The 26,039-nt window shown below is 43.7% G+C and overlaps 2 protein-coding genes across 2 annotated transcripts in view; one reads left to right on the top strand and one right to left on the bottom strand.

The window, feature by feature from the left end:
* Positions 1 to 3,051, top strand: part of MATCAP2 (microtubule associated tyrosine carboxypeptidase 2) — a 33,633-nt gene extending 30,582 nt beyond the window's left edge. Inside the window, exon 7 of the mRNA XM_068935891.1 lies at positions 105 to 3,051. Within this exon, the coding sequence (XP_068791992.1) occupies positions 105 to 266 (162 nt within the window). The 3' untranslated portion in view covers positions 267 to 3,051. The remainder of the gene's footprint in view (positions 1 to 104) is intronic.
* A 7,555-nt stretch (positions 3,052 to 10,606) lies between these two features.
* Positions 10,607 to 26,039, bottom strand: part of EEPD1 (endonuclease/exonuclease/phosphatase family domain containing 1) — a 73,221-nt gene continuing 57,788 nt past the window's right edge. Inside the window, exons 4-8 of the mRNA XM_068935890.1 lie at positions 22,218 to 22,328; positions 18,315 to 18,449; positions 16,920 to 17,052; positions 11,329 to 11,523; positions 10,607 to 11,107 (exon numbers count right to left, since the gene is read on the bottom strand). Coding sequence (XP_068791991.1) covers positions 10,908 to 11,107; positions 11,329 to 11,523; positions 16,920 to 17,052; positions 18,315 to 18,449; positions 22,218 to 22,328 — 774 coding nt within the window. The 3' untranslated portion in view covers positions 10,607 to 10,907. The remainder of the gene's footprint in view (positions 11,108 to 11,328; positions 11,524 to 16,919; positions 17,053 to 18,314; positions 18,450 to 22,217; positions 22,329 to 26,039) is intronic.

The following is a 26,039-nucleotide window of genomic DNA, read 5'->3' as shown; positions in this document are numbered from 1 at the left end:
CCAAAATCTTTTACCGTCTGCAAAAGGGAGTGCAGAGCCACAGCAGAGAAGTTACAGATGTAACAGAAGTATAGCTCAATATTAACCCATCTCCTTCCTTGCAGATCTCGTATGAGGACGTGGACCGCCTGAAGGAATTAGCTGTGATTGAGAACATGAGGGTACCGCACTTTTTGCAAGATCACGCACGGTACATGGAGCACTTGGAAAAGATCATGGAAGTCAATGAGCTAACTGATGAGGAGCTCCAGGATCTCATAAATTAACAGCATTAGCTAACCGTTTGTTCGTGCTGTGCAACTGAGACCATAAAACTGGACTTCTCACAACTTACAGAAATGGACTTTTCTACACAAGGGAGAGGTGGCCAGAATACATAGTTCTGTGAATTAAGTTTTTGAAAATGCAAATCATGAAATTATGAACTCCAAAATCTTGCTTTTAAAAAAAGTTCCTTCAAGCTCCTTTTGCATTGTCATTATATACTGATTATTTTTTTAAAGAGGCTTTGTGTTTTTCTAATTTGGCTTAGGAATTCCTTTGCGGTGATGTGTCCAATCATCTTCTCTATGTTTTTTATGCTACACAAATTGTTTGACACTTTCCTTTTTAATACACTGTCTTTTACCATCCAGTTTTGAAGGGGGTGGGGGGAAAGGAGCTCACTCATATATGCCTTGTCTTTGGTCATAGCTTTCACAACTCACAGCAACAGAACTGCTACAGATTATGCTCCATCACTGTCTGCTTAAGTCTTTCCCGTTGCTCATCATAGCAACAAAAAAGTCCAAAAAAAAAGGTCACAGTACATAGAAACATGTCCTTGTGCAATAGGAGCAAAGCTCTGTCACACTGTAGAGAGTTGTTTTTTTTTTTTAAACTAGGAGACTTAGAATAAAAAAAAAAAGTATTGCTGGTTTAATGACTGTGAACAGGTTATCTCCCAAAAGTTGTTCCACATCTTTTTCTGTATAGTACATGTTTCAGGAGGGTGAATTCTGGAAAGGGTTTCCCACCTTTGAGGACAAGTATAGCATGTCTAGGAAGTTTAACATGTCAGTGTTTTGGAAGAAAGACTGGGCAGAACTGTGACTAACATTTTAAATAAATTCAGATATGCAGGGACATAATTCAGTGCAGCAAGCATTCCCCCACTTCTTCACTAGGTCACCAGAGCAAAGAGAGAATCAGATCACTTTTTGAGCAGTCAAAGGCTCTGGCTACAGCAAGCTTGCGCTTGCAGAGCTCATGTCAGGACTGAGATGTTGGTGAGGAGAGACAAAAGACTCACAAGTGCCCTACTGTCATGTTCAAAGCAATGGAACTGCTGTGTCACTTTTGAAGCAAGTTTACCTCCATTTTAAATGTTGGTACTAGATCTGGAACTAAGCAGAGAAAGCAAATTATTGTATGGCACAGCCAGTCAAATGGTAAACAGCTTGCATGATGCAGGAGGACTTGCAGAGAACTACATTTTCTGAATCCAGAGTATTACGGAAGAACTGAGGCCAAGTGAGTTTTGCACCTGGAAGTACTGTGAGAAAGGGTTTTGTTTTGGTAGATAACATTTTACCAGGACTGTGCTCAACTCCTGGGAAGAAGCCACGGTACCGGTGTCGCTCTGGCAGAGGCTGGAGAGGAACAAGGTTCCCTCCATGCCACTCTTACACATGCCTGAACCCCACTATCTCTTTCTCCCATCTTATCCTTCTCCTTAATCCAAAGGATGGAATAACCCCCCCCATCCTCCACAGTCTGATTTTACACCCAATGCTGGTAGCAGCCATTCCAGCTTTGGAGCCTGGATAACACATTTCGTGATCCATAGGAAGAAATGCATGGGGAAGAGCTCTCAGTTAGCTAAGTGGTCTGAGGTTTTTGAATAATACCAAGAAACTAGCTGCCTTTTAGATAGTATTGCAAGCGTGCTGTAGAGGCTGGCTGACTGCTTCAAAAAAGAAAATGTACTCAATCTGTACAAATTTACTAAATTCAGTCATTTTTAAGACATGGACCAAGGACTCCTCACAGCCTTAAGTGTATATTGTTCATAGTGTTTTTGACCTGAAAGCTTGCCAGCCTCTGTATGTTTAACAAAAAAGCCCTTTTCCTCTCCTTCCCCTTGCGGTGCTCGTAGCTGGATCACTTGCAACCGCCTGCCCAACTTTGCTTTACCTCTGAGCTCAGCAGACGTTGCAGCAGCCTGATGGGAATGGCTTACAGTCACATGCTCACTCCAGATTTTGGAGAGATTTTGCCACAAGCAGCAAGAAATCCATGCACGTCAAAGACTCCAGTTAAAAAACTGTCTTTGGAGTAAATGAGACAGAGATTGTCTGAGCTACAGAGTAGAAGAACTGGGCTCACTTTGCTATCTAGGGGTATGGGAAAGTTCAGTCCTTTATGAAAGGGCTACAATCTTGAACTTTCTTATCAGAGAGCATTCCCAGCCTTCCTCCGGTTGCTTCTCTGTTAACAAAGCGCTTTGTCCTCCTCCTCCAGTAATAGCTGTGTTACAGTCTGAGGGTATTTACTGTACTGTCTCTCTGAAACCAGGAAGCTTTGCTAGTCACCTTGCTTTGCCACAGATTACCATGGTCACAGCCTTTTCTCCACCTGCCTGTTGACTGTATTCCTGCCCTCCCGCCCAAAACGCTACAGGCCTTCTTGCTTTGGTTGAAGACCTGCATCTCATTTTCCCCAAAGCAGTTGGTGCCATTTAACTTCTTATATTTTTTTCATTATTCTAAGAATAGGTGCAACTAATACAAGGTTTGAGTCTTAAATTGGTCAGCATAAACAAAAAATACTGTAGCAGTAGATTCAACTGTCAGCTTCCATTTTCAGCATCAGATTTGTCCTTCCTCCTTTGTAAAAGTGTTTTAAATTTGGAAGTGCAGCTTTTGTAACCTTTCTGATTTTTTTTTTAAACTGTGATGAGCCTGGTTACTAAGTCATGGTACTGAAGTTCTGTAATAAAGGTTTTGGACAGCAGTGCACATAAGCTCAAGTTACTACAGAGTTTAATAATGTCAGTGCACTGACAGCCTTTCCTGGTAGTCTGGTTCAGTTGCTTTGTTACATATCCGTGTCTCACTACTTTTATGTCATTCATACACAGAAACTTTGTCAACATTAGAATAGCTGCCCCATTTCACCCAGCCAATTTTAAAGGACATTTTATACAACATTTGCAAATAAACAAAAGAGAAGAACAGAAACTAGACTACAGAAGTGTTACTTTCAGATGCCAGTGTTGCTTTTCACGCGACAAAGTTGGCTGCACAGCTAGCTGGAAATCTAAGTTGTGAAAGAAAGATTGAAGGTTTCTCAGAACTGTGTGAGAGAACAGTTGTTGGAGTCACCAAAGGTCTGCCACGTGGATCTGTGAAAGCTGTACGGCAGGTCAGGACCCCTCTGTTCTCTATCAGTCAGGAGCCCTGACTGCTTACAAGGAGGGATTCAACATACTGCCCTTTGCTAAGATACAGTCTGAGGTGTCACTGGAGCCGCTTGACGGTGCTTCCTTTCCCAGCACCATCCATATGGGAAATGGCAACTCTAAATGCTCTGCTCTAAATGATTGATGCATTTCCCTCTCCCCCTGCTGCTCATTTCAGGGCTCCTTATCCCTTCTCACAAGAAGTTTTCATTTTAAAGTGACTTAATCATTTTAATAGTATGGTATTAGTATCAAATTAAGGAGCTCTTTTCAATATGTAGTTTAAGCTGAGATTGTGTATCTTTACTATACAAAGGGAAAAATCTATTTTAGGTTCACTGAACAATTATATCTAATGTAATTGTGGACTTTTCACAACTGAAAATAGGCCATATTAGATTAAATTCAGTGGGAAATTTGAATGTTGAATTTAAAAACCATTCATTTATATTGATTCAATAACAAAAAGATGTCATCAGGATTACATTTCAAGGGACAGCCATACACTTTTCTTTAAAGTTGTCTAAGTTCATCTCTCATGGTGCTGCTGAAATATTTCATATCTTCTCAAGTCATATCGCCTCCAAGACTCTTTGAGATCCTTTTTCCAAAGTGGCTAGTGGACACACAGGCTGTCCAGACAGGCAGGAGGAAAGTACAGCACTATTTTAACTCAGACAATAAGGCAGAAAACCATGGTTGAAATTATAGCCACATCAGCTTCATACACAGCAGGAAAGGACACCGATAAAGAATAGGGCAAGGGCTCACACTGGTGAGCAGGATTAAGTTGGATAAACCTTGTTTTGAAGGAAAAAAATCCTAAGGAAACTCAGTTGTGGAAGAAACGCGGCTGGTGATCCAGGAGCGGCTCCAAGTCATGTTACTTCTGTCATTCCGCAGTGTATGAGCAGGGCACAAGGGGATCCTGTAGAGGAGATGCCTTTTGGCAGGGGCTCACAGGTAACCAGGAGCACCAGCCCCGGAGCTGGGCCCTCCCTGCTGGCCAGTGCAACACATCAGGGGTTCAGAGGAGAAAGAGGTGGCACGACAAAACATCAGGCCCCCTCACATAGGTTGTCCGATAGCAAAGGTGGGCACAAAACATTCAGGTCCTATCTGAGCAGCCCCTTGAAAACTGTACTTGAACCATACTAATTTATCTATATTAGGGCCCAATTTCTGTCTCACACCATATCCCAAACAAGAGACTGGCCAGGCTCTCTCTTCTGGTTTTCTTGCCCATTTCCCCTGCTTGAATTTTATCCTGGTGTCTGTCCTATAGGCTGCATTTATTTAATCCCAGTCCTTTGCTTTCCCTTCTATCATAGACTGTGTTCACTAACTGGGTCTACCCACATCACTAATCCCCGAACCTAGAAATTGAGATCCACTCCCACCTGCTCCCCCCACCCCCCCAAAAAAAAATGCAGACTCAACCTATGAGAAATTTCTGAACAAAAATGGGCAGTATTTTTAAGCTGAGGTCTCCTTGATTTTGGTTCTTCCTTTGCACCTTTCAGAAAAGAAGTGTTTCCATGCTTGGGCAAGATTCATCACCAGAAGCATGGGGCAATAATCATGAAGAGAAGCACCCAGCTGTGCTCCGGTCTCCATCCTTCCTCCTTTCCCAGCCCCTCTCTTGGCCCCACACCTCTGTATCTCCCATGTTCTTGCTCAGGTATTTCCCCACCCTTCACCTTAGGGCCCTCCATGTTGCAGCTATATCCTTGACAGTGAGAGAAGAGGTAAGTAAAATAGTAGCCACCTAGCCATAAGGAAGCCCCTGTTGTCTGCCAGTGTGCAAAGGGGAGAAGGAGGTCTGAAGGAAAAGGCTGGAGAAGGAAGAGCTCCCTTGAAGGCCACTGCCTAAAAATTGGTGGGAAAGTGCTCTGAGAGCTCAGCACAGGTGTTCCTTGTATTATCTCTTCACACAAGACTTGTGCAATGTTGCAAGGCAGGTCTGTGCACATTCCATTTTTATTTCTTTTTAAAGAAGGCCTACACTCCCATACAGCTGATAAAGAGACATCTCTGGACATCACTCAGTTTGGAAACATCTGAGCATGCTGGGTTACAAGATGACCAGAGGGATGAGGCATCAAAGCAGAGGGGCCAAGCCATGTTTATCCTATAGGTACATTTAACCCATGGCTACTCTGGAATAAGTCCTCTTAGTTGTCGTGATTTTACACTGGAGCCTTTTACTTCCAGGTAAATGGAGATAAAAGCAGCTTAAATAAAGCTCAAACTGTTTAAAATCCCAGGAGTCTCCTCTTACATTATAACCTGATGAGACAGGGGCCTGTTTGAATGTGCATGTCTCTTGATATTATATACTATCATATGAGAGGCTACAGGTGTACATAACAGACATAACAGATACATGATCCCAGAGCTGCAGCCTCTCAACACTACCTGTAATCAAAGCAGTAGCTGGTCCAGCCAGCACATGCCGGGATTGCAACAAGGGCAGTTTGCAGCAATGTCTCTGTATCGGTACCTGGCGTTCCCCGTTGCAACATAACTTTGCAGCAACTGAAAACCTATAAGCTACTAAGACTGATCTTCTCCAAGAGAATTCAGCAGAAAAAAAAAACATTTAAGTGACAGACTTCTCTGGCTTCTTCAATTCTTATGAATGGCATGGGCTCCAAGGGGTGGTGCGAGGACACAGCCCATGGCAGGGAGTCAGACAGGCCTTTCTGCCTCTCTGGTAGGAACCCACTGCAGGTTTGTTAACCCTCCTCCTCAGCTTTAATCTCTGGCTGCAGACCTCCCCACCCATCTGCCAGGCATCACAACCAAGAGCAGAGACCTGGGGAGCAGCGCAGGCTAAGAGGCAAAGCCAGATGGGTCTGCCTACAGCTGTGGCCATATCCTCTGCAGGATGTGGGACAGTGCCCAAAATTGCCAAGTGACAACGGCAAGAGCTGCAAAACATGCTGGCCAAGGGTTTCGTTCACACCATGAGAGCGGCAGATTCACATGGAGTAGCTCCTGCACCTATTTGGAATTTTAAAAAAACCTGCTGCAGAAAGTTACATCTCCTGCTAGTGTCCCACTTGATAGTTAATATGGCTTCTTAGGACTGTACGCTTTGCTTCTGAAAAGCGAACAAAAGTCTCCAAAGAAGTTTTACTCATGTACAAACTCTATATGGAAATGTGAAATTTTGCAAATCTAATGCCAGGAAATGCCTGTGTGGCTTTCATTTGCTTCCCTTAGCTGTAAACAAATGCATAACCTAAATATGTGCCATCTTCATCTGCTTTATGAGCTCTTGAGTTTACCGCCTTAGAGGTTCCCTCAGTAGAGGCTGACTTCAGGGTGGGATGGGAAGGGGTGCAGAGGGACACAGGGGGCTGCCACCGAACAAAAGCCATCATCACAGGAAATCTCTGCAGCACTGCAGGGCAGCTCACAAAGCTCCAGGGACACTTCCCATTCGCGGCACAGCGACCATCCATCTCCTATCCTTGGCCGTTGTGCTCCTTTGAAACACCAGTTTTAAAACCAAAATCAATTCCTTCTCTAAAGAAAGCCTTTCAGTGTCTAGAAAAACCTTGAAACTCCCTTAGCTGACCCTTTTCTGTCCTCTTAAAGGGATGTTGAGCACTGATTTCTGAGAGGACTTAAGCATTGCTCTCAGCACTCTATTAACCATGGGTGATCAAGCTTATGTCTTTGCTGAGCTGGATTCATTCAGCCCACTGCTTCCACAATCAGGTTCTTGGAAATTCATCTCTAGGATAGTTAATTACTTGCAGTTGCTCCTTAGAGGTTGTTACAACTCTCTGAAATGTTCCTCCCATACCAAAAACTACTTTTTTTTAAGACTGTTTGCAACACTGTTTGGTTTAACACTGCTGTGAAGCTAAGCAACCAACTGACACTTAAACAAAGACATGCTTCTAAAGGGATAAGGCAGGAGGACAAAGCAGAGGCTTTGTCCTGAGGTAAACAAGACAGAACAAACAGGAGAGGAGCAAAAGACAAGACGACCACTCACAGCCTCAGCGAGCAGGTTCTACCTTAAGCTTTTCCACCAGGAGGTCCTGGAGGGCAGAAACTCAGTGTGAAAAAACAGCCATCCCCCTAGGAGATGTCTCTCCTCTCAGATGCTGCTGGGGAACCTTATGCAGAAGCCATTAAGGTCAGTCCACCCACACTAAGCACAGGCTCCCTCAAAGGGCATCACAGCCCCAAGGGGTGCAGGAGGGTTTGTGTTCCCTTTACTCACACCCAGGTAGCACGATGTAGTCAGGCCAGTGGAGGACAAGCTAAGACACCCTTTGTAGTGCCCAAGTGAGCCCTTTGTAGTGCCCAAGTGAGCTTAACTGCCTTCCAGAGGTGTCTATACTTAACAGAAATAAAGCTGGACCTAATCAGTTTACAGTCACTGGTGATAACTCCTTAAGACAGGATTTAGCCACAAGAAACATCTGCTGAGAGAAGCCAGAAACATGCAAGACATAGAGCAAGTATCAGGCCCCAGCTGCAACCGCCCTTCTGCAAGAAGGGCCCAACTCACTGTTCTGCTCTGTGCTGTCTCCCATCATTGCTGCTCTGCTTGGCGCTGTGGAGTGGATAAAGACACAAAAAAAAAAAAAAAAGAGAGAACTTCACTTCTGCTATAAGTATCTTAAAATAAGCTTGCTCTCCTAGTTCTGGTTACACGTGGAGGTAGATACAAGAGGAACTACCAGCTACCGCTTCAGCTTCAGACTGACAAAACATGACAAAGATGTTCTTGGGGAAGTCCAAAATCTATCGGGTAAAGAATCAGATCTCACAGTGACCTCATCATCCCCTACAGACATCATGTATGAAAAGCACAGCAAGTTTTTTAAACCAGTGAAACAATGCTTGGGACAGGACACCACTGACAGTCAGGCACTGCTTATTCCCAGTGTGAAATAACCAGTCACATACCTTGTGCTGACCCTTCATGCAAAGGGGAGCTCCACTAGCTGCTACAACACCCTCCACCCTGCTCCCTCTGCCCTGTAGGCTCCTTCAAAAGCATCTTTCTACTCATCAAACAACTTGTCTTGCTGAAGCTGCCTGCTCCCTCCCAGGAGTCAGTCCAAGAGGCCTCCAGCTTACACACCAGCCTCATTGATCTTCCCACAGCACACATGTAGGGGAAGAAAGTGGCTGAGCTCATTTTCTTTGCCAGCAGCCTGTGCCAATAAACAGCCCCTCACTGCACTGCAGAAGCAGCAGCCCCTTCTCCACCAGCAGCCCACTGCTGGGCTGACCCCCAGCTGGCTCAAATGCAGCTCCTTCTCTAGGCATCAGTACATCTGTGTTTATTTACACCTGCTGCAGATTAAATCTGATCTGGCCCATTTAGGTTTTATTGCAATAGCTGTAAAGGCATTTCAGCCTCCAAACAAGTTTCCAGTAGGAAAATACTAGCATGGGTCTCATGGGCAGCAACAAACATAATATGAAGTTTTCCTCAAACTGAATTACATGTAGGTAAGTCCAAAAGTTGCCTTTGCTTACGGTGAGTAGCAGGCAGGCTACTCAGCTACTCCAGCTTAATGAGATGCTAAGTTAGCCAAGCTGTGCTCTCACAGCCTGTGGCAGACGGGAGCTCAAGGATAACAGCTTCAAGGTACAGGAGAGAGAGCGTGTTTGTGGGGATTTTGCTGCTGCTCATCTCATGTGATATTCATTTGGCCATGCTAATTCCATTGTGTCCTAAACTATATTTTGTGGTTATCCAGCGTGAGTTACCTGCAGGATTTGGTACCACTCAAAATAAGCAGAGGCAACAAAATCATGCCTACTGGAAAAACACAAAACAGCAGTAAGAAACTGGAAGTAAAGCTGGAACCAAGCTCCCCTGATGGTTTCTGTAATGACCTGGGCATCCTCCTTTTTGGAGGGGGAATGCTGAGAAAGTAAAGAATACCAGCGAGGACAAAAGACTCTACTCAGACAAGGTCAGAAGAATCCTGCTGCCAGTTCTCATGACAAAGAAAGAGCTTTGTTCTCCTTGTGTGTATCCAAATGAGAATTTGATGGCTTTCAGGCTTTTATGGCTAGCTCACAATTCTCAGCAGTTTGAGAGGACAGTAATGGCCTTGCTGTTTTACCTTCCTCCAGTTTTAGTTTAGCTTATAAAGGAAGAAAAACTGTTTAAATTATTCAACCATGTGTGTGTTTGCATGTGAACTTACTCAGTTGTTGCTATCTGAAGCAAGTCAGTATTTCTGGAAGTTAAAGTAATGAAAATGCTACAAGAATATTATATTGTTTTGCCATAAAACCCCCAGTTATAACATCTCCTTTGGTTTGGCACTGCAGTCAGGAGTATTTTTCCCTTTATAGTACAAAGGGTCGTGCCAGAGAGCTTTCCTTTTCATTCAGCATTAAAATGTGCTGTGTGGTCATTTTGAGCCTGGAGCAGGACCCACTGGGCTAGTCAGCAGCTCAGCTCCTTTCACACCCAACGTATTTCTTTTGTAAATGCTGAATTGCTTTTTCCACTTCTTGTAAGTCTCCTGTCTAGGTCACTTTTTATGAATTGTTACTTGAAAAATTTTTTTGTGTGTGGCAAATGTAATGCTCATGCCCCAGATGCAGTCGGGGCTGCTTGCTGACTGAAGTCCTCCCCGCCCTGGACATGTACAGAAACCAGCTTCCTTAGCAGGGCCGCACGTTACAAGCAGATGTCATCCCTGCTGTATGTATGATGATTACACGCTGCGCTCTGACTGCCCATTACAACGCCTAAAACAGGCTGTGCACAAAACTGAAAGACAAAGCTGAGCTCGAGGAAGCCCTTCACAGATAAAATACACCCTGCCCAGGAGTGTAAAGAGAGAAAGGAAGGGAAGGATGAGAGGCGTCCACATCCACGCATGACTGAGGAGGAACTGCGCTTCTCTGAGCTGAGCCAGAGGGCCCATTCAGGCCTCATTTCAGGTCACAGGGACCAAGAATACCCTCCCCGCCCCAACCATGGTTCAGCAGCTTTTGCAAGCACTGAACTGCACTTGCTGACTGTCAAGAATTTCTACATTCTCTCTCTTTTTATGGCCTCCATTATTCCCTCAACTTACAAGGCAGCAAAGAAAAAATAACCACCGCACACATGCCCACCATCACAACAAAGCCTTCTTAGCTGCTTTTTAACAAGGTCCTACACAGTATTAAAAGTATGTTTTATTTTCTGTACAATTTTCATCCAAATCTCCAGGCATGGAAATGTCCATTGTGTCCCCATAAAAAGTTACAGATGACTCTGTTGCCACGAGACACCCCATAACTATCCATGAGGGGCACAAGGCGAGGGCCGTCAAGATCAAGTGCTGATGCTTTCTAAATGTCAGGGAGGACAACAGGAAGTAGGGAGAGGGGGAGGCAGTTCTGCTTCACAGTTGAGCCTCAAGCGCATGGAGCTGTTGCCTGTTCCCTGGGGAACAGAAGAGATGCGCTCAAGTTCACGTCATCGTTCGTGTTTAGTGTTTGAGTCATTGCGTTCAACGGTCACCCCGTTTCCATTCCGCGTCACCTCTTTCCTGTTGCAGTCCTTTTCCATGTAAAATTCAGCTAGCACAGGGCAGTGGTCTGAAGCAACACCACCCCAGGACCAGTTATCAGGGATCCATGGATTTGTAAGACCTTCTCTTACAACAGCCCAGTGACCTGCGTGAGAAAGAATTGCGGACAACAAGATTAGTACGAAAAGGATGTTTAGATTTAAAACCACTTCCACAAGCTTGCAAACCCTTCAGCCTACTGAATAATTCAAGGCAGCCTCACCAGCACCTACGGAAAGTCACGGCACGTAGAGTAACGATACCCACATGTGACACAGAACACCAATCTCATGAAGGTTATAAAATCCAACTGAAAAGAAGTTCTACCTGTGAAAACTTTCTTCAAGCTCCGACTGATCCAGATGTTATCCAGCGACTTAGACCCTTGAGGGTTCTTTGTGCTGATATTGGTAAAAGTATTTGAAGGGACCAAGTGATGGAATTTTTCTTTCCTCAGTATGTCATGGTCACTGCTGTCTGGGGCCTGGTTAAAATCCCCTAGGATGATGACGTCTTTTTCTCCTAGAAAACAGGAAAATCAGAAAGAAAAAAGAAATGAGTGAAGCAAAAAAACACACACTGCTTAAATACAAAAGGAAGTTATACTCTTTAAAGTCTTTTTTCATTAGCTTACTTATTTTTTTCATTAGCTACTTTCTGATCCTGGGCCTTTTGGATCATGACAATTAAACAAAAATCCAGTACATATTTCATGCTTGTTTTTAAATCTCACCTCAACTATACAGGTAGTGACAGACTCCAAGACTAGCAGTTATGATCTTAGAGGTTTTGAGAAACCTATGACTTTAGAAGCTTATTTTTTCCTTCAGCAAGATATACATCTTGTTTCCAACCTGTCCTGACATTGTCCTTTTATAGCTTTGCTGGGAGAGTCACGGACACTTTTGCAAGAATCCCAGGAAGACACAGCCTTACACTAGTATATACCAGAGTCCCAAAAGTGCAGCACTCGTTCTAAACCTCTGCATTTAAGAAATCTCAGAGAAAACCATGAGTAGCAGCCTGCAAGCCTGATGGCAGAGGAGTAGTTCAGAAACCCTGTGCACACTCAGTGTCTACAGAAGCTTTCATTTGCTTGGCTCACTGAAGAGATACTGTGAAACTCAGGATGTCTTAGAATTTGTTTACGGCTCTATTTTCAAAGAAACTAAGGGGATTACTTGAAATGCTCATCCAAAAACCCTATCTTCCTGTGGATAAAAATTACCTCAATTCTGGTTACATTGTATTTACAACCGTAACGATGTGAGAAAGGAAACTTTGGACCCTAATTTCATATGCACAAAGGTGTGCTCTCCACAGCTGCACAGCTGTAGATAGAGGTATCCCAGCTGTGTACTAGGGTAAGAGGGGAATGTGCATGCCCTGGCGCCCATCTCAAACCCCGGCCAAAAACATGTGATACGCGGACTCCTGACAGCTGACCAAAGAAATTGCTGCATTACAATTTGGTATTGGAAAAGGAGGAAGCTGCTAAAAGGAGACACAAATGCACCAAAAATTATTACAAAGCTGACATCTGAGAAGAGGACTATTAAACTCTGTAAGCCCTTTGTTTTCTAGCTCCTGGACAAACCTACTCGTTTTGTGCTGTTGCTGTAGAAGCAGCTAGCCAGGAGAGGGAGCACAAGTTAAACAGCAAAACCTATTCCACTCTTCTCTGCCAGCGGCGCTTGAAACAAGGATTGGGACAGGGTGGGGGGGCAGAGACAGACTAGCAGTATACGTCTGTGACTTACAGAAGTGAATACTTCACAACAGAACCCTGATGCTTGCTCAGATGCAGAGGGGAGATTAAAAGTAATGAAACTGTTGTTTCTCTACCCTTTCCGAGCCACAAATCATATTGGAAATTACCTGATATTTAAATATTATTCTATGAAGTGTTAGTGGCAGTGGCCCTGCCACCTTAAAAAAAGCAAACAAAAAACCCCCCCCAAAATAAGCTATTTTCAGATCTATTAGAATCAAAAAGAAAATCAGTGTCCGCCTAATGGGGAAGACCAGAATCATCACTCTGGAAGGAATTGGTTTACTATCATGATTCCAACTCCAGGATACAAGTGGTATCTTAAAGGTCTATAACAAAAGGTTTCAACAGCGCCTCTGAAATACAGGCTTCTGCCTTTGCAGCTCACACGTTTGCCAGACAGGCATTCTCCTCCTGCACAATACCGAGTAGCGTGCTTGCTGTAAGCTCACAGTTTTGCATGTCTCCCCACAAAAAGAACAAGATCTCTTGCTTGACAAGAACAGGAAAATGAACCTGATCATATTACGTCTGGGTGTCGTGCGACTGCAGTGCAGCATCCCAGAGAAACCTTAAAAAGGTGCTGAAACACAACTGCTCTGTCTCAGTCTTTCAGGAGTAACGGGTGCTTAACGGTCAGGGACAGAACCACTCCGGCAGCACTTGCTTCCTTCCATGTTTTCAGCTCAGCGATGTGAGTAGGGAAGGCTATTCGAGAAAGCTTTGGAGCACATCCTTAAGGGGGTCAGAAATGACAGAGGCAATAATCGCAGTATTGCAATCCTGCACAAATATTCACACTTCTTTTAGCAAATCCTCACGCCTCCTTCCCTTACATGAAAAATCTATTAAAAACTAAAATCACAAGTGAAAACTGACTACTCAGTTCTGAACCGTTTAGAAAAAAACAGAGGCTAAAACAACCAACACCTAGACGTGTTCTCGGAAGCAGGTAAGAAGTCAGTCTGGTGCACCCACAGGAAGTGAGTCACTATACTCTTCGCTATTTTAAACTTCCACCTGCAGAATAACTGAATATAAAATCCTAATTCAACATAAAGGTCACAGAGATGGAATAGGCTGGGGCACAGTAAACATTAAAGAAGTCAAACCCCATTTTGCCAGCACATCACTGAGGGAAAGGATTGCTTCTGGTCTCCTCTTGCAGAAGCTTGTGGGGTTTCACAGAACTGCAAACCACTCTGAAAAAGACTGGGCAGCCCACCCGCACTAAGCAGAAAGAGGAGACAACACCAGCAATTTTCTAGATAACCACCAATTGTATTTTCTCTTATCCTGGTTCACTTTCCAGCAGACAGCTTTCAGCCGTACTCCTACCTCTGCCAGTTCCTGCAACAGCAATACCGCATGCAGCCGGCCCTGCGGTTTCATGTCTCACCCACTTCCCACAGCCCTCCACGGACATTAAGCAGCAGAAGCAAAGCAAGCGAGCCTGCCGGGATCCTCCTGGGTACGTGACGACAATCGAGATAGTGTTCGTGGTACCCTGTCATGACTTTCCTCTCTTGCAGAAAGTCAGGTTTGAGCCTGGCAGAACTACTATTCTCCCTCAGGACTTGGCCTGAGCAAACGACTCCTCATGTGACAGAATCTGGTGCTGCTTCTCCTCCCACAGGAGGGATCAATAACCTGCAAGTGTTGCCTCACCAAGCCAGTCTTTGCAACACAAGTCCCTCTCACAGGCCAGATTCTATTGTCCCATACAGCCCCAGAGCCTCCGTCCGGAGGGATGCGGTGGAACATAGCTTTCAGCAGACAGGCGCATGCGGCCTGTTCCTGCTCGGGGTGCTCCCAACCTATCACAGACGGACCCATCGAGCTCAAAATGACCTTGTGTCTGGTGACAGAAAACTCCTTAGGTGAGCAAAAAGGCAGTTGTGTTTTCAAATTCATCTGCCAATTCACAAAGCACCAGCTACTACCAGAACAGTTTCTGTGCCCAGCTCTGTGTTAGCAAAGAAGAGCACTGCTTTCACGCAGTCTCTTTTGCTGCAGTGGATGAGCGCTTCCACTGGGGCTGTAGTCTGTTCATCTGATCCATGGTCTGCCAGTGTGATCTGCAGAGGGACTTTTAGTGCACTGAGACAAAGGCAATTGCCTGCGGGCAGTCTGCAATGTTGAATTTCACTTTCCTGCAGGGAATTGTGAAACCCTCCTTTTCTTTCTGGCAGTCCAAAGAGACCTCAGCAGGAGGCTCTCCTCTGACTTCCCTATGCCCTGAATCAGTCCCCTGATAAATTAGAGAGACCACTAAACCCCCAAAACCTTCCCAAAGAGAGGGATGACCAGATCATCAGAAGGATGGGGCAGTAGGAAGGCTGGTAAGAAGCTTCCTAACGCCTTTCAAAGGTCTTCTAAGCCTCATCTCCGATGCACAGAAAATCTGTGGAATATAGCCAAGCTGGATGGGAGAAAATTACTAAGCCAACAACCTGGTCCACGGATCACAGCAGCTACTTGGCACATCCAGACTAGTGCACATACGGTCACTACACTGAAGCTGGATAGATGAGGTGATGGAGAGAAGGCAGAAACGTTGCCACCAAGGGTTAGCTGTTAGCAGGGAACGGCCACTGAGCATCTCTGGCACTGCTGAAGAGAAAGAACGAGGAACGAGGAAACCAGGACCCACTGGTCTGATGGGAGCAATACATGGATACTACTGCTGTGGAGGATGCAGGCATTGCCTGATGCCTGAATTTCCTCAGATGCTCAGGTGCCTCTTCATAAGAATGAAAGATAACAAGGTAGGTGTCTTAGCAAAATGGGATCAGAAAGTCATAAACTTACTGGAGTATCCACAGCAAAATCAGTCTTAATTACCCATATCTTATGGACTTATTTGGAAGAAATTGAAGGATTGCAGTAATTTTACTCATGAAATTGATTTTGGCAGGGTAATTCAAAGTAGTACGTGTACTGCCATTTGTTTCTGAAACGAGGCCTGCACCCTACAAGCTAGGAGAAATTTGAATCCCTTCTTACGTGACAGCCTGTGCCAAGAGCAAGCACACACCAGTAATGTGCGCACCATATGAAAGGAAAAACATGAATTAAAAAGAAGCCCTGGTGTTGTCAATCTAAATTTAGATTCAACGGAAATGAAACTCTGTTGACTTCGGAAGAGCTACACATTATCTGTCTCACTTCAGCCTTCTGGGAATAAGCAAATGATCCTTTTGTTTACCTTCATCCTTTTCAATTTCAAGGTATGTGGACAAAAACTTAAATCAGCAGCACTTAAAAATAGCTCTGACTGACTTCTTGCAGCTCAAAAGGAAAAACAACACAACATGCATAAAAACTGCAGACCCCGCTTGTGCTACAGAAGATAGGTATTGATGCTTCCAAGTGACTAACCTTGCAAAACTGGGCTGAGTTGAAAATCACCATGCATGCAACCCGGTAATCCTTTTGTGCCTTTGTTTAGTAGTAAACGAAGGGCTAGATTTTTCTATTCCTATAAAAAGACCACCAACACCACTCTGAACCCGAAATGTGCTGTTTTGCTCCATGGGAAACTGAATGTTACTCATCCTGGCATAAAACCAGAACAAATCATTTGGAATCAACAGAATTATTCTGCATATTGCACCCATGTAACAGCAGGATTTGGTTTCCGGTCTCTTGTCTCATTAGCATGCATCTCCTGACTTGCACTGGGTTTTCCAAAGTACTTCCAAATATCCAAAAGCAAACATATAGAACCCATTTCTTTTGGAAAAAAAAGCCATTACGCTTTGTTCTGATCTCAGCTAGGTCTCATTTCCACAAAGCATTATAAGATAGGCCTAACCTTAGCGTCCCTATTTTCTTTTTGCTGAAGTTAGGTCTCATCCTAGCATAAAATCATGAGGGATTTCAAGATCACTGGCAAAATAGTGTGAAAGCCAGTAGGGTCCCCTGTGCTAATTGTGTTAATTAGGATAGACTATAAGAGAACGAGCAGAGGAAAAATATATTTACGTGCTATGGAGCATTCAAGTATAAAAACTGGTCAAGAGAGTGTGAAGCTGATGAAGATATCTGTGAACCTGCACAGAGATAGGTTCTCCTTCTAAATTGCTTTTGATTAGATAAGATGAGCAGCGCGCACATGAGAGCTGGCATGAAAACAGTGCCATACCTTTCAGAGTCTCCTGCAGAGTCTGTGCAAAAGTTGCTAGTTTGTGGCTGTCATGGTTCTTCCCTGTATTCTCTCCTGCTGAGGGTGATAAGGCCAGATGAAGGTTAACCAGCGTTAGATCATTCATTCCAACCTGGGGGAGGAAGGAGGGGAAATCAATGTGATAAAGACAGGACAAGGAAGGTCACGAAAGCAAAAGCCTATACCTATTTCATGTACTTTCACTAGTCAGTCCTGGTTTCTAGAACTCACTTTGCTCTGTGTGTGTGGTTTTCTGTTCTTTTTTTTTTCCTTTTTTTTTTTTTTTTTAAGAACACAAGGAACACATTTTGCAGCAACAACCTGCTACCTTTTCAGTTCTGGGGAAAACTGATTTTCATAAGCAAACAGCTTCCTTCTGCAGCAGCTGCAGAAAGAAGCTGACTGCTCATGAAAATCAGTTTATGCAACACCAGTTGTTAATAAGCTACAAATAATGTCATGGTCATTACATGGACTAATTACTACTCTCTTGTGATCAGCCTTGACTTGTCACAGAGAATAACCACGAAACTTAATGTACGTTGAAACAAGCTGTCACCTCCCTGCGATCTGGTGCTTACCTTTTGCTTACTTCATCATCTGGCACAAGTAATACTTACTCCTAATTTTGACCTGTTTGCCCTGTACTGGTTAGGAACTTCTCCCAAACCATTACCAGAGATGTCAAACTCCCCAGATAGGACCCCTCCATCAGAGCCTATGTGTGTGGGGGGGGGCTGTATGTCCATACAAGCATATGCCCAAGAACAACGTGGAGAGTGCCGCTTTCCAAAACGTGTAATGTTCTTAGATGGGTTTGGACCAGTGAAAAAACTTTAGGATGGAAACTCTGCAGTAGCCTCACAATATAAGAGAAATCAGCCTGAGTCTCTTAGGAGCGCTGCATCCCCCGTGTATGTCCATCCTGCCTGCGTTTAGCCCTCTCCATTCACAATATTTGATACTGGCAAGACTCACAGACCTGTGGCTTTCTTCTACCGGATGCTCATCCCTTTCTTGCTTGGTTAATTTGGTGAAGGCAGAACAAGGTGAAGGGTGACTTCCGTCACTCTCTCACTGACTTGAAGACACTGCCAAAGATCCACTGACCCTCGCATGCCCAAACACTTCCTTGCAGTAGGGCTTCCTCCCAAAGGAGCTGGGGAAAGGACTTATTCAGCTGATCTGTCTCACCTATTAAGACCCCCTAGGCACCTTGCTATACAAGACACAGGAGAATGCTACATTGATGACGTGTATTAGCCTCACGCAAATTTTATCTGTTAGAAGCCTCTACCTCTTTCAAACTTCTTACAGAAAATATTTTAACAGAAGCTCCACTCTACAAGGGTCAGTTGACACAACTGCAGTTACCTTGAAATGTGCAAGATATGGGTGAGGATACGAGTGCTTCCCATTGCCGTTAGTTTGTACATTCTCCTGAGAAGAAGCATCTTTCAGTTCAATGCCAGCTGTTGCATCCCAGAGGAAGCCAGAATATTCAACCCCCTGGAATTAAAAAAGAGAAAAACTAATAATAAAAAGAAGGTAAAACTGAAACATTCTGCCCAAATGTGGTCCCCTGGATGCAACTTTCATCCGAATGTTTAGTCAAATCAGCATCACTGTTGGTATTGGCAGTGGTGTACATCCCTCACAAAATATGTAGTGGTGGTAGAAGCTGATAGAGATTTATGTCCTGCCCTGGCATCTGCTGAAGGCAGGAAGTCTAACTTGTTGCGCACAAGCATAAGGGAGAAACAGCATCCTAGACTATGAGTAGGAGGTGAAGAGCACAGGTGGAAAAGCTTCTTTACTTCACTCCTGGGCCAAAACTCACTTGCCACTAGACGTGGGAGGATCACTCCACAGGCCGTCCCATCGACTTCACTGACAACTGAACGTACTGAGCTGAAACACATATTGCTTTGCTACTCACAGCCAGTTGCACCTGTATGCTGGCTATCAGACAGCCAGGTAATTTTAGCACTGTTCAGTCCAGTCAACAATTTAATAAGCTGTTTTAACATATACAGTTAGAACATATTCGGGGCTGTTGCAGTGGTGAAAGATAAAGGTGCAGCCTTTTATGTGTGTGCTTTGGGCTGATATGGCCCTCATTTCCTGCTTTTTCAGACAAGGAATCTGATTCCTGCTAGTGTGGTCAATAATAAGTACTTTATTACTCATAAGAAAACAAGTTTTTTTCTGCCTAACCCTTTGTGGGAGTTCATGTCCCCAGCATTTTGTCTCTGCCAGCAGCCAGCAGCAGATTTTTAAGGGAAGAGCATTAGAGAAATAAGGGTATACAGAGCTTGATCGTTGCCCTGACTGGCTGTTCCAAGGACTGAAACTCTGCTGGTTAGACTTCCTAAGGGTGAAAGCACCCAAACTACCATGTTTAAGAGCTGCTGATGGACGTGCTCTCCATGAATTTTTCTAATCTTTGTTTGAATCCACTTGACAATGAGTTGCACAATTCAAGTACATGCTGCATGTACTTCCTTTGGTTTGTTTGAAAGTTGATGTCTCATAATTTCACTGGGTGGCTAGATTTTGTGCTACAAGACACAGCAAACAGTTGTTTCTCCTTCATTTTCTCCATGCCACACATGATCTTACAAATTTCTCTCATGTGCAAGCTAAAAATATCTAGGCTCACTCAGTCTCTTGGCATGAAAACTGGCCCAGACATCTCAGCCCTGTCAATTTTCGCTGTCTTTTTTCCAGCTGGAGTGTTTCATATTCAGGTCTCCACTCCTTTCTTTCCAGTTTCTATCATCCTAGGTGCCTTTCTGACTACTTTGGAACGTGGAATTGGCATTTTCAGAAAACTATCTGCTCCAGCTACGCTAGCAGCGGTAACCAATTCAAAGCCTATCAGCTTCTTCTTCTCTCATCGCGTAAACACCATTTTACCTAGTATCATTTAAATCTGTTTCTCTTAGTGAATCGTAATTAAATCCATTTCAAGGAAAAGTTTTCCATTCCAGCTGCAATAAAAAAGCAGTATCTGCTCTGCTGCCTTCCTATGAGCCTTGAAAAAAACAGTAACGTTGGCTAAAATTCTTTGGTAGCTCCTTTAGATAACTCACCTTCAAAATACTGACAAGATTATTCCACCACTGAGAAGTCTCATGTTTAAAAACTGAGTAGGCCACAAAGGCATGGAAGAATAAAACATCTCTCAACAGTCCCCCTCCATTCCTGGGCTCAACCTTTTGCATTAACTTGGTTGCCAAAAATCAGTATTTGGTAGAAGGGATGGAAGGGAGGGAGCAAGGAAGCCAAATGCAAAGGAGCGCACTTCTGCCAAATGATAAGGATGTGTGGAAGCATAAGCCTAATACACCATCCACTATTTTGCATTATTTAGCACTGCAGAGTGTCCTGGGATCAGTTTGTGCCAAAGATGCTACATATTCAGAGTAACACTGCATTACTTTCCTGTATTGGTGTACAGAATTTCAAATCTGACAAACCTGTTAACTAAACTAAAGGGTAGAATAGATTTTTTTTGGCTTAGTTAAGGGTTCTGTAGCACAGCCAGATTTCCCTTCTGTTAGAGCATGTAAAAGAAAAAGTCAGTGGATAACATTTCCATTCTGAGTTTCTCCATAGACTTCTCCAACAATTTGGGGAATCATTCCTCCTCACATCCCTACCAGCAAAACAAAGCAGACAATGATTTTTAATCATTCAGTCCACAGTCAAAGCATCCACTGTTATCTTTAGAAATATGGCTTGAGAAAGAATGGACTAAAGACTTTAGATTTAAGATAGGACCTCTGAAAAAATACAGAGAATTACGACTAATTCTTGGAAAAAAGAAATGGTAGGGGGGAACAACTTTGACAACTTTGGACAATTTTTTAAATTCAGTGTTCTAATGATCTGGCATAACAAGAGATCCCAAATGAAAACTTCCAGCCAGAGAATAAAAATGTCCTGAAAGGGATTAGCCCTCTACCTTGAAATGAAAAGTGTTGCCCTGAATTCTGTAAAACCTCGAGTGCGTTCAGACCCTTAGTGTCTTTTTAAGGGGTGCTAGAGTCCACCTCTAGTGGTGGTCACTTCTTTTTTTTCTTCTTCTTTTTCTACTGTTCGTTCCCACTCTTGGGTTTTACTCAGGAAGGCAACAAAAGCAGCTGCACCCTGCAAAACACCACAGTCCAAAAAATGTCACAACGCAGGTGGTGATGCAACTTGACTTGGAAAAGCCAGATTAGAAAACACAGATTCTAAGCACAGTGATGAGCTTCCCTATAGGATACAACCACAGCCACTTATTTAATAATGACAATATTCAGAATAGATGAAAACAGCCTTATGTACTACTAGGCACCCTTCATTTCATTATAGATGCCGGTTCTTGTTTCCATTACACAACAACATTGAGCGTTGCAACTGCATTATAAGAATTATCTTGCTCAGTAGCAAGAGGCTTAAGTCTGAGGAAGACCTTGCTCCAAGGTCTCATTGGGGTTCTTAAAGGAAAAAAGTGAGGTTACCCTTGGGTGAGATCACCTTTGGGCACAGTTAGCAGAGTCTAGTCCAATGCTGCTACACCTTGAATATTGGAAAGGGTAGCAGATGCAACTGTCACTGCCTTATAGGCTGGTACCTCACTGCAGTATATATATGTATATATATTCCCATGACAGAAGATGCTGAAGGGGAAGGCATACTGCAGCACAATGCTGATTTTAAATAGAACCCACAGCATATTTTAAATATGTGTGCAGAGCACTGTGCAGAGCACTTTAGGGAATGCACAAGATAAGCTCCTCTTCCAGATGAGGACAGTGTGCTGAGTAGCCCCTCTGTGGCATCTTTGTTTGCAAACTAAGAAAATGGAAGCTGTTCCAAATTCCATCCAGTGCTGTATTACAGAACAGGCACAGCTGACTAGCAGAAAAAGATTCAGACATACTTCAGCATGTCAGAGGCAAAAGGAAGAACTATCTCCTTGTCCTAATGTGTAGCCTTTCCTGTATACTTCTGCACTGTTTTTATCCACCGCACATCCCCCAAACACACAGACACCTTCCTCCTCGATGGCACAGACTGAGGAAGATGATTCTTTGAAAAAATCAATAACACAACCAAATTTACAATGATGTGAAAAGTCAGGTTAAAAGAGAAGAGTTACAAACCTCATCATAAAAGCTTTGCAAAATGCTTTGACTTAAACAAATGAAAAATATGTCCTTGGTTAGAGAGAGAGAGATTAAAAGAATAAAGTGAAGCAAAGTTCAAACTTAGGGATTAATTTACCTTATGTAGCTGGCCTGAGGGTTTTTCGGAAACAACACCCTTCCAACATCCTCTAGGGCCCTTCCACTTGCGGATGTTTGGCAACGTCGGCTGGTTCAGCTCCATGCAAAACTGCAGAGAGAAAAAAAAAAGATCAGCTTTGTAGGGTTAAAAAAACCAGCAATAAGCCTGCAAAGAGGCATTGATAAGACCTGCCAAGGAACACTGTCTATACTCTACTGAATTATTAAACAAAAGCCACCTTCAAATCTGAGGCAGTTTCTGTCACTGAGGTCAAGGAAACAGCAGTCAGCAGTCAGCTACAAAATTTGAGCTCCAGTCTTTAACACAGCAACAGCCTAAGCTGGCCCTCGTAAAAGGAAGTTTGTTAATAGAGAAAGAACAAAAAGTATGTATGTCCTCAGCACTTACGAGGAATGCAAAAACTCTGCCCTCTGAGAAAGTTTGTTCAGGAGGAGGTCCGGGCCAGATTCCATGTGGGCTGACCCCTGACTTGACATTATTTGGAGATTATGTTAAAATAGCTCCGCGCAGATGCTACAAGTAGAACTTGTTTTAAATATACATATGTTTGTTCTTCAGACTTTTTTTCCGTCCCTCAAAGCACCGGTCCTTTCAGCATAATTATAATGAACTAGGGCCTTTGAAAGCCACAAACAGCATCATCGGTAAAACTCGGTAGCTACTTATTTGACTGGAAAGGTAGTTCTTCTATATTGCCTAGAAACACATAACTGCACTGTAATCCCTCGGCCGTTATATTATGCACTCTTCCACCACCTCCTGCACCATCATGGTCCTACTGCAGAGGCAGAGAGATTTCACAACCAAGCAGCTGAATCTTCCCAGAGGGCTGGAAATCCCTGTGTAACAGTGCTGGCTTCACTCCAACACTGACCCTGTCCCTCAGCTGCAGGGACAAAACAGGAGGAAGGGTGTAGTCCCAGCTCAGTGGCTGGTACCCAGCTGACAAAACGATTCTTTGGTTCAAGACTCCTCTGACTTTGTGCCAGGGACACCCCAGGCCTCTGGCAGTGTCCAGAGGAGAGGAAGAACTTTCTTCTCGCCGCATTTTGGGTCTGGGGTGAGCTGAGGGCTGAGACCGTCACAAAGTCTGCGCTCTGCAAACACTTCTGATAACTCAAATGCAGTTTCAAAAGAAATAACGAGTCAGTACCTCGAAGGCAAGGAAACAGAAAGTTTAGGCTAAGAAACCTCAAACAAATTAACATGCCCAAGAGAATGCTGTGGGTACTGCAAGAGATTATAAATCAGAGGAGGATCTTATTACTGCAGGGTATGTTTCAACATCTGCATTGTAACGGGCAAGTAATCAACTACAACCATAAAATGTCTTCCAGAGACAAACCCCATAAACTGCCGTGCAAATTCTGTCCAAAGTTTCCAGCCTTTTTGGAGATGCTGTCAATAGACCCCGCAGGATGTCAGCTGCCATATTTTGGCCTGGCATTTTGCAGCCATACATACAACATAGGCTTATGTGGTATATGCACAGTAAGACAGGTGCTTTCTGGATGCTTAAGCCTTCCTGTGCATAAATGGATCAGCTGTACACACAGCAGATCTTTCTGATACCGTCCAGAGGCATCAGTCTTCCTGGACACAGCAATACGGCCACAGCAGTGGGGACACATTTAGATTTCCAAGCACACAGTCACAGAGACTGCACAGTAACATCCAGCAGATCAGGGATGCTAGAACTGTGATCAACCTGGAAAGCATTCGAGTCCACCTGGACAGGATCTTGAGACTGAAAAGAAAAAAAAAAAAAAAGAAGCTATGCCCTGGAAAACCCTTTTGATTGATATTTAATACTTTTTGCCAGGAGTTTCAAAATAGAGCCCAGCAGAAGGAGCCGCGGCCCTTTGCAAAGTTAATGTCAAGGCAAGGTGTCCGAGGCTAGACTCCAGCTGGACTCTGGCAGGGAGACCAGGCATCAGCACGCACGGCAGCAGTGGCCTAGGGGGAAAGAAGCTATTCAGAAGTAATCACTGTGAGAGAGCAACAGGGGCTCTCACTGTGCGTCACTGTGTTACATCCGACACTGTACTGAAACACAGAGGTTTTCACAGGGAAAGGACGTCTTCAGAGGGGATCTTGTATCCAGAATACCATTGGAAAATATGCAGCAACATCACAAAGAATGATTTTCAAGGCAAACGATGACCTTTTGTACACACTGATTCTCCACAGTGGGACACGTTTCTGGCCAAATACAGTTTCAACAGCTACAGTGATAACTGTACAGACAGAGACGTTTCCTTTATGGGTATCAGCAAAAGGATGGGACGGCAGTTCTGAGTAGCTGTTATTCTTATGCCTATTTTATCTTTTGTTTTAAAAATAAATCCAAAACTTGCTCTTTTAATAACTGCCTTGTCTGTAAGTTCAGCATCCTGGAGTCTACAGCTGTAAGCATTTATTTCCAAGAAATATGTAACTCAACAGCCTTTTTCTCTCAGAAGGCTGAGTCATTTTAGTGCCTCACTCAAAGCGAAAATATTTGACACATCCTTTAAAGAGTTTTCTGGAATGCAGAGGTTTGCTGGGGCTTCTTTTTCAAGATGTATAAACATACTGTGCCCGTACAAGTCCGTTATCTAAGTGGAAGCAGTGCTACGGAGCGCCAAGCTACTGAACAAGGAGGCATGTATGGAGCTTGCTGTGCCTGAGGACAGAGCTCTGCTCTGAGCCGATTGCTAGGTGGTACCGTAATAAACCCAATAAATCACGGAAATAGCAACTGTCATTTCTCGTGTAGTTCTGCTGACTTTACAACAGCATGAATTTGGTGAACGAGTTCTCTAACACTTAAATAACTTAAATGAGCAAACACGCAACAAAAAGGGTTGGAGCTAGAAGTTCCACTGTAAACTGTCAAAAGAGTTAACTTACCTTTGGGCTGCAGCTGCCTCGAAAGTCCAGCCAGCACAAAGTATATGACAGGGCTGAATAAATACTACAGAAACCACCACGTTATTAAAAAGAGCATCTGAAGTCAACCAGCTGAATATTTGTTTCCTCCAGAGGCCCTGATTTAACTTTGTTCAAACAAGAAGCTGACAAGTGAGATTATATGGTTTGTTCGGAAGGAGGCATCAGTCCATTCTGGGTACAATTTCGGCAACAGAGAACTTGGTCTAAAGCAGCTGACTTTAATTTATGCCTATTTTCCAGTGCTTATGGGCATACAGATTTTGAAGCTCTGACAGCATACTTGCTTAGGTGATATTTTTTGCTCAGGTGAGAAGGGCATGTCTGAAATCACATCGTTCTGCACACAAAACTCAGTATCGAACAACATTAAACTTTCCCTTGTACAGTATAAATATGCAGACAAGCTCCTGGCCTACACTGGCAAAGAAGAAAAAATCTTTTCTGCCTTTGCAAAGTTACATTAGATATGTGTCAATCCATTTCAGGAGCAGTTCTCCAACTGGTAAAGAAAAATCAAAATGAGTATCTCAATCAGAATGACTTTTTTGTTCAAAGTCCTCATAAGGAAAAATAATTCCTGATTTTGTCTTTCTCTAGAGCGTTTCAGACTGCAAATTTCCTGAAATCATGTGGTTAAATTAAAAAAAATAGAATTGTTCAGCTTCTTTTACAATTAGGTGTTGCTAAGATGTGTTTTATTAAATCCTATGCGTACTGAGCCAAAGCTCAAACATATACCGTAACATTAGCAGCACAAGGGCTCATTTGCAAAGATTCCCTGTACGACATCTACGTTTTCAGGGTCTCCCTTTCAGTTGAGTGCTAGTTTTTGTTGGAAAGCAGTGGTGCTAGGGTGCTGGAATG

This window comes from Struthio camelus, chromosome 2 (assembly GCF_040807025.1).
Source record: "Struthio camelus isolate bStrCam1 chromosome 2, bStrCam1.hap1, whole genome shotgun sequence".
NCBI lineage: Eukaryota > Metazoa > Chordata > Aves > Struthioniformes > Struthionidae > Struthio > Struthio camelus.
The sequence above is the reverse complement of the archived record's forward strand: the minus strand, read 5'-3'. Positions and strand labels throughout refer to the sequence as shown.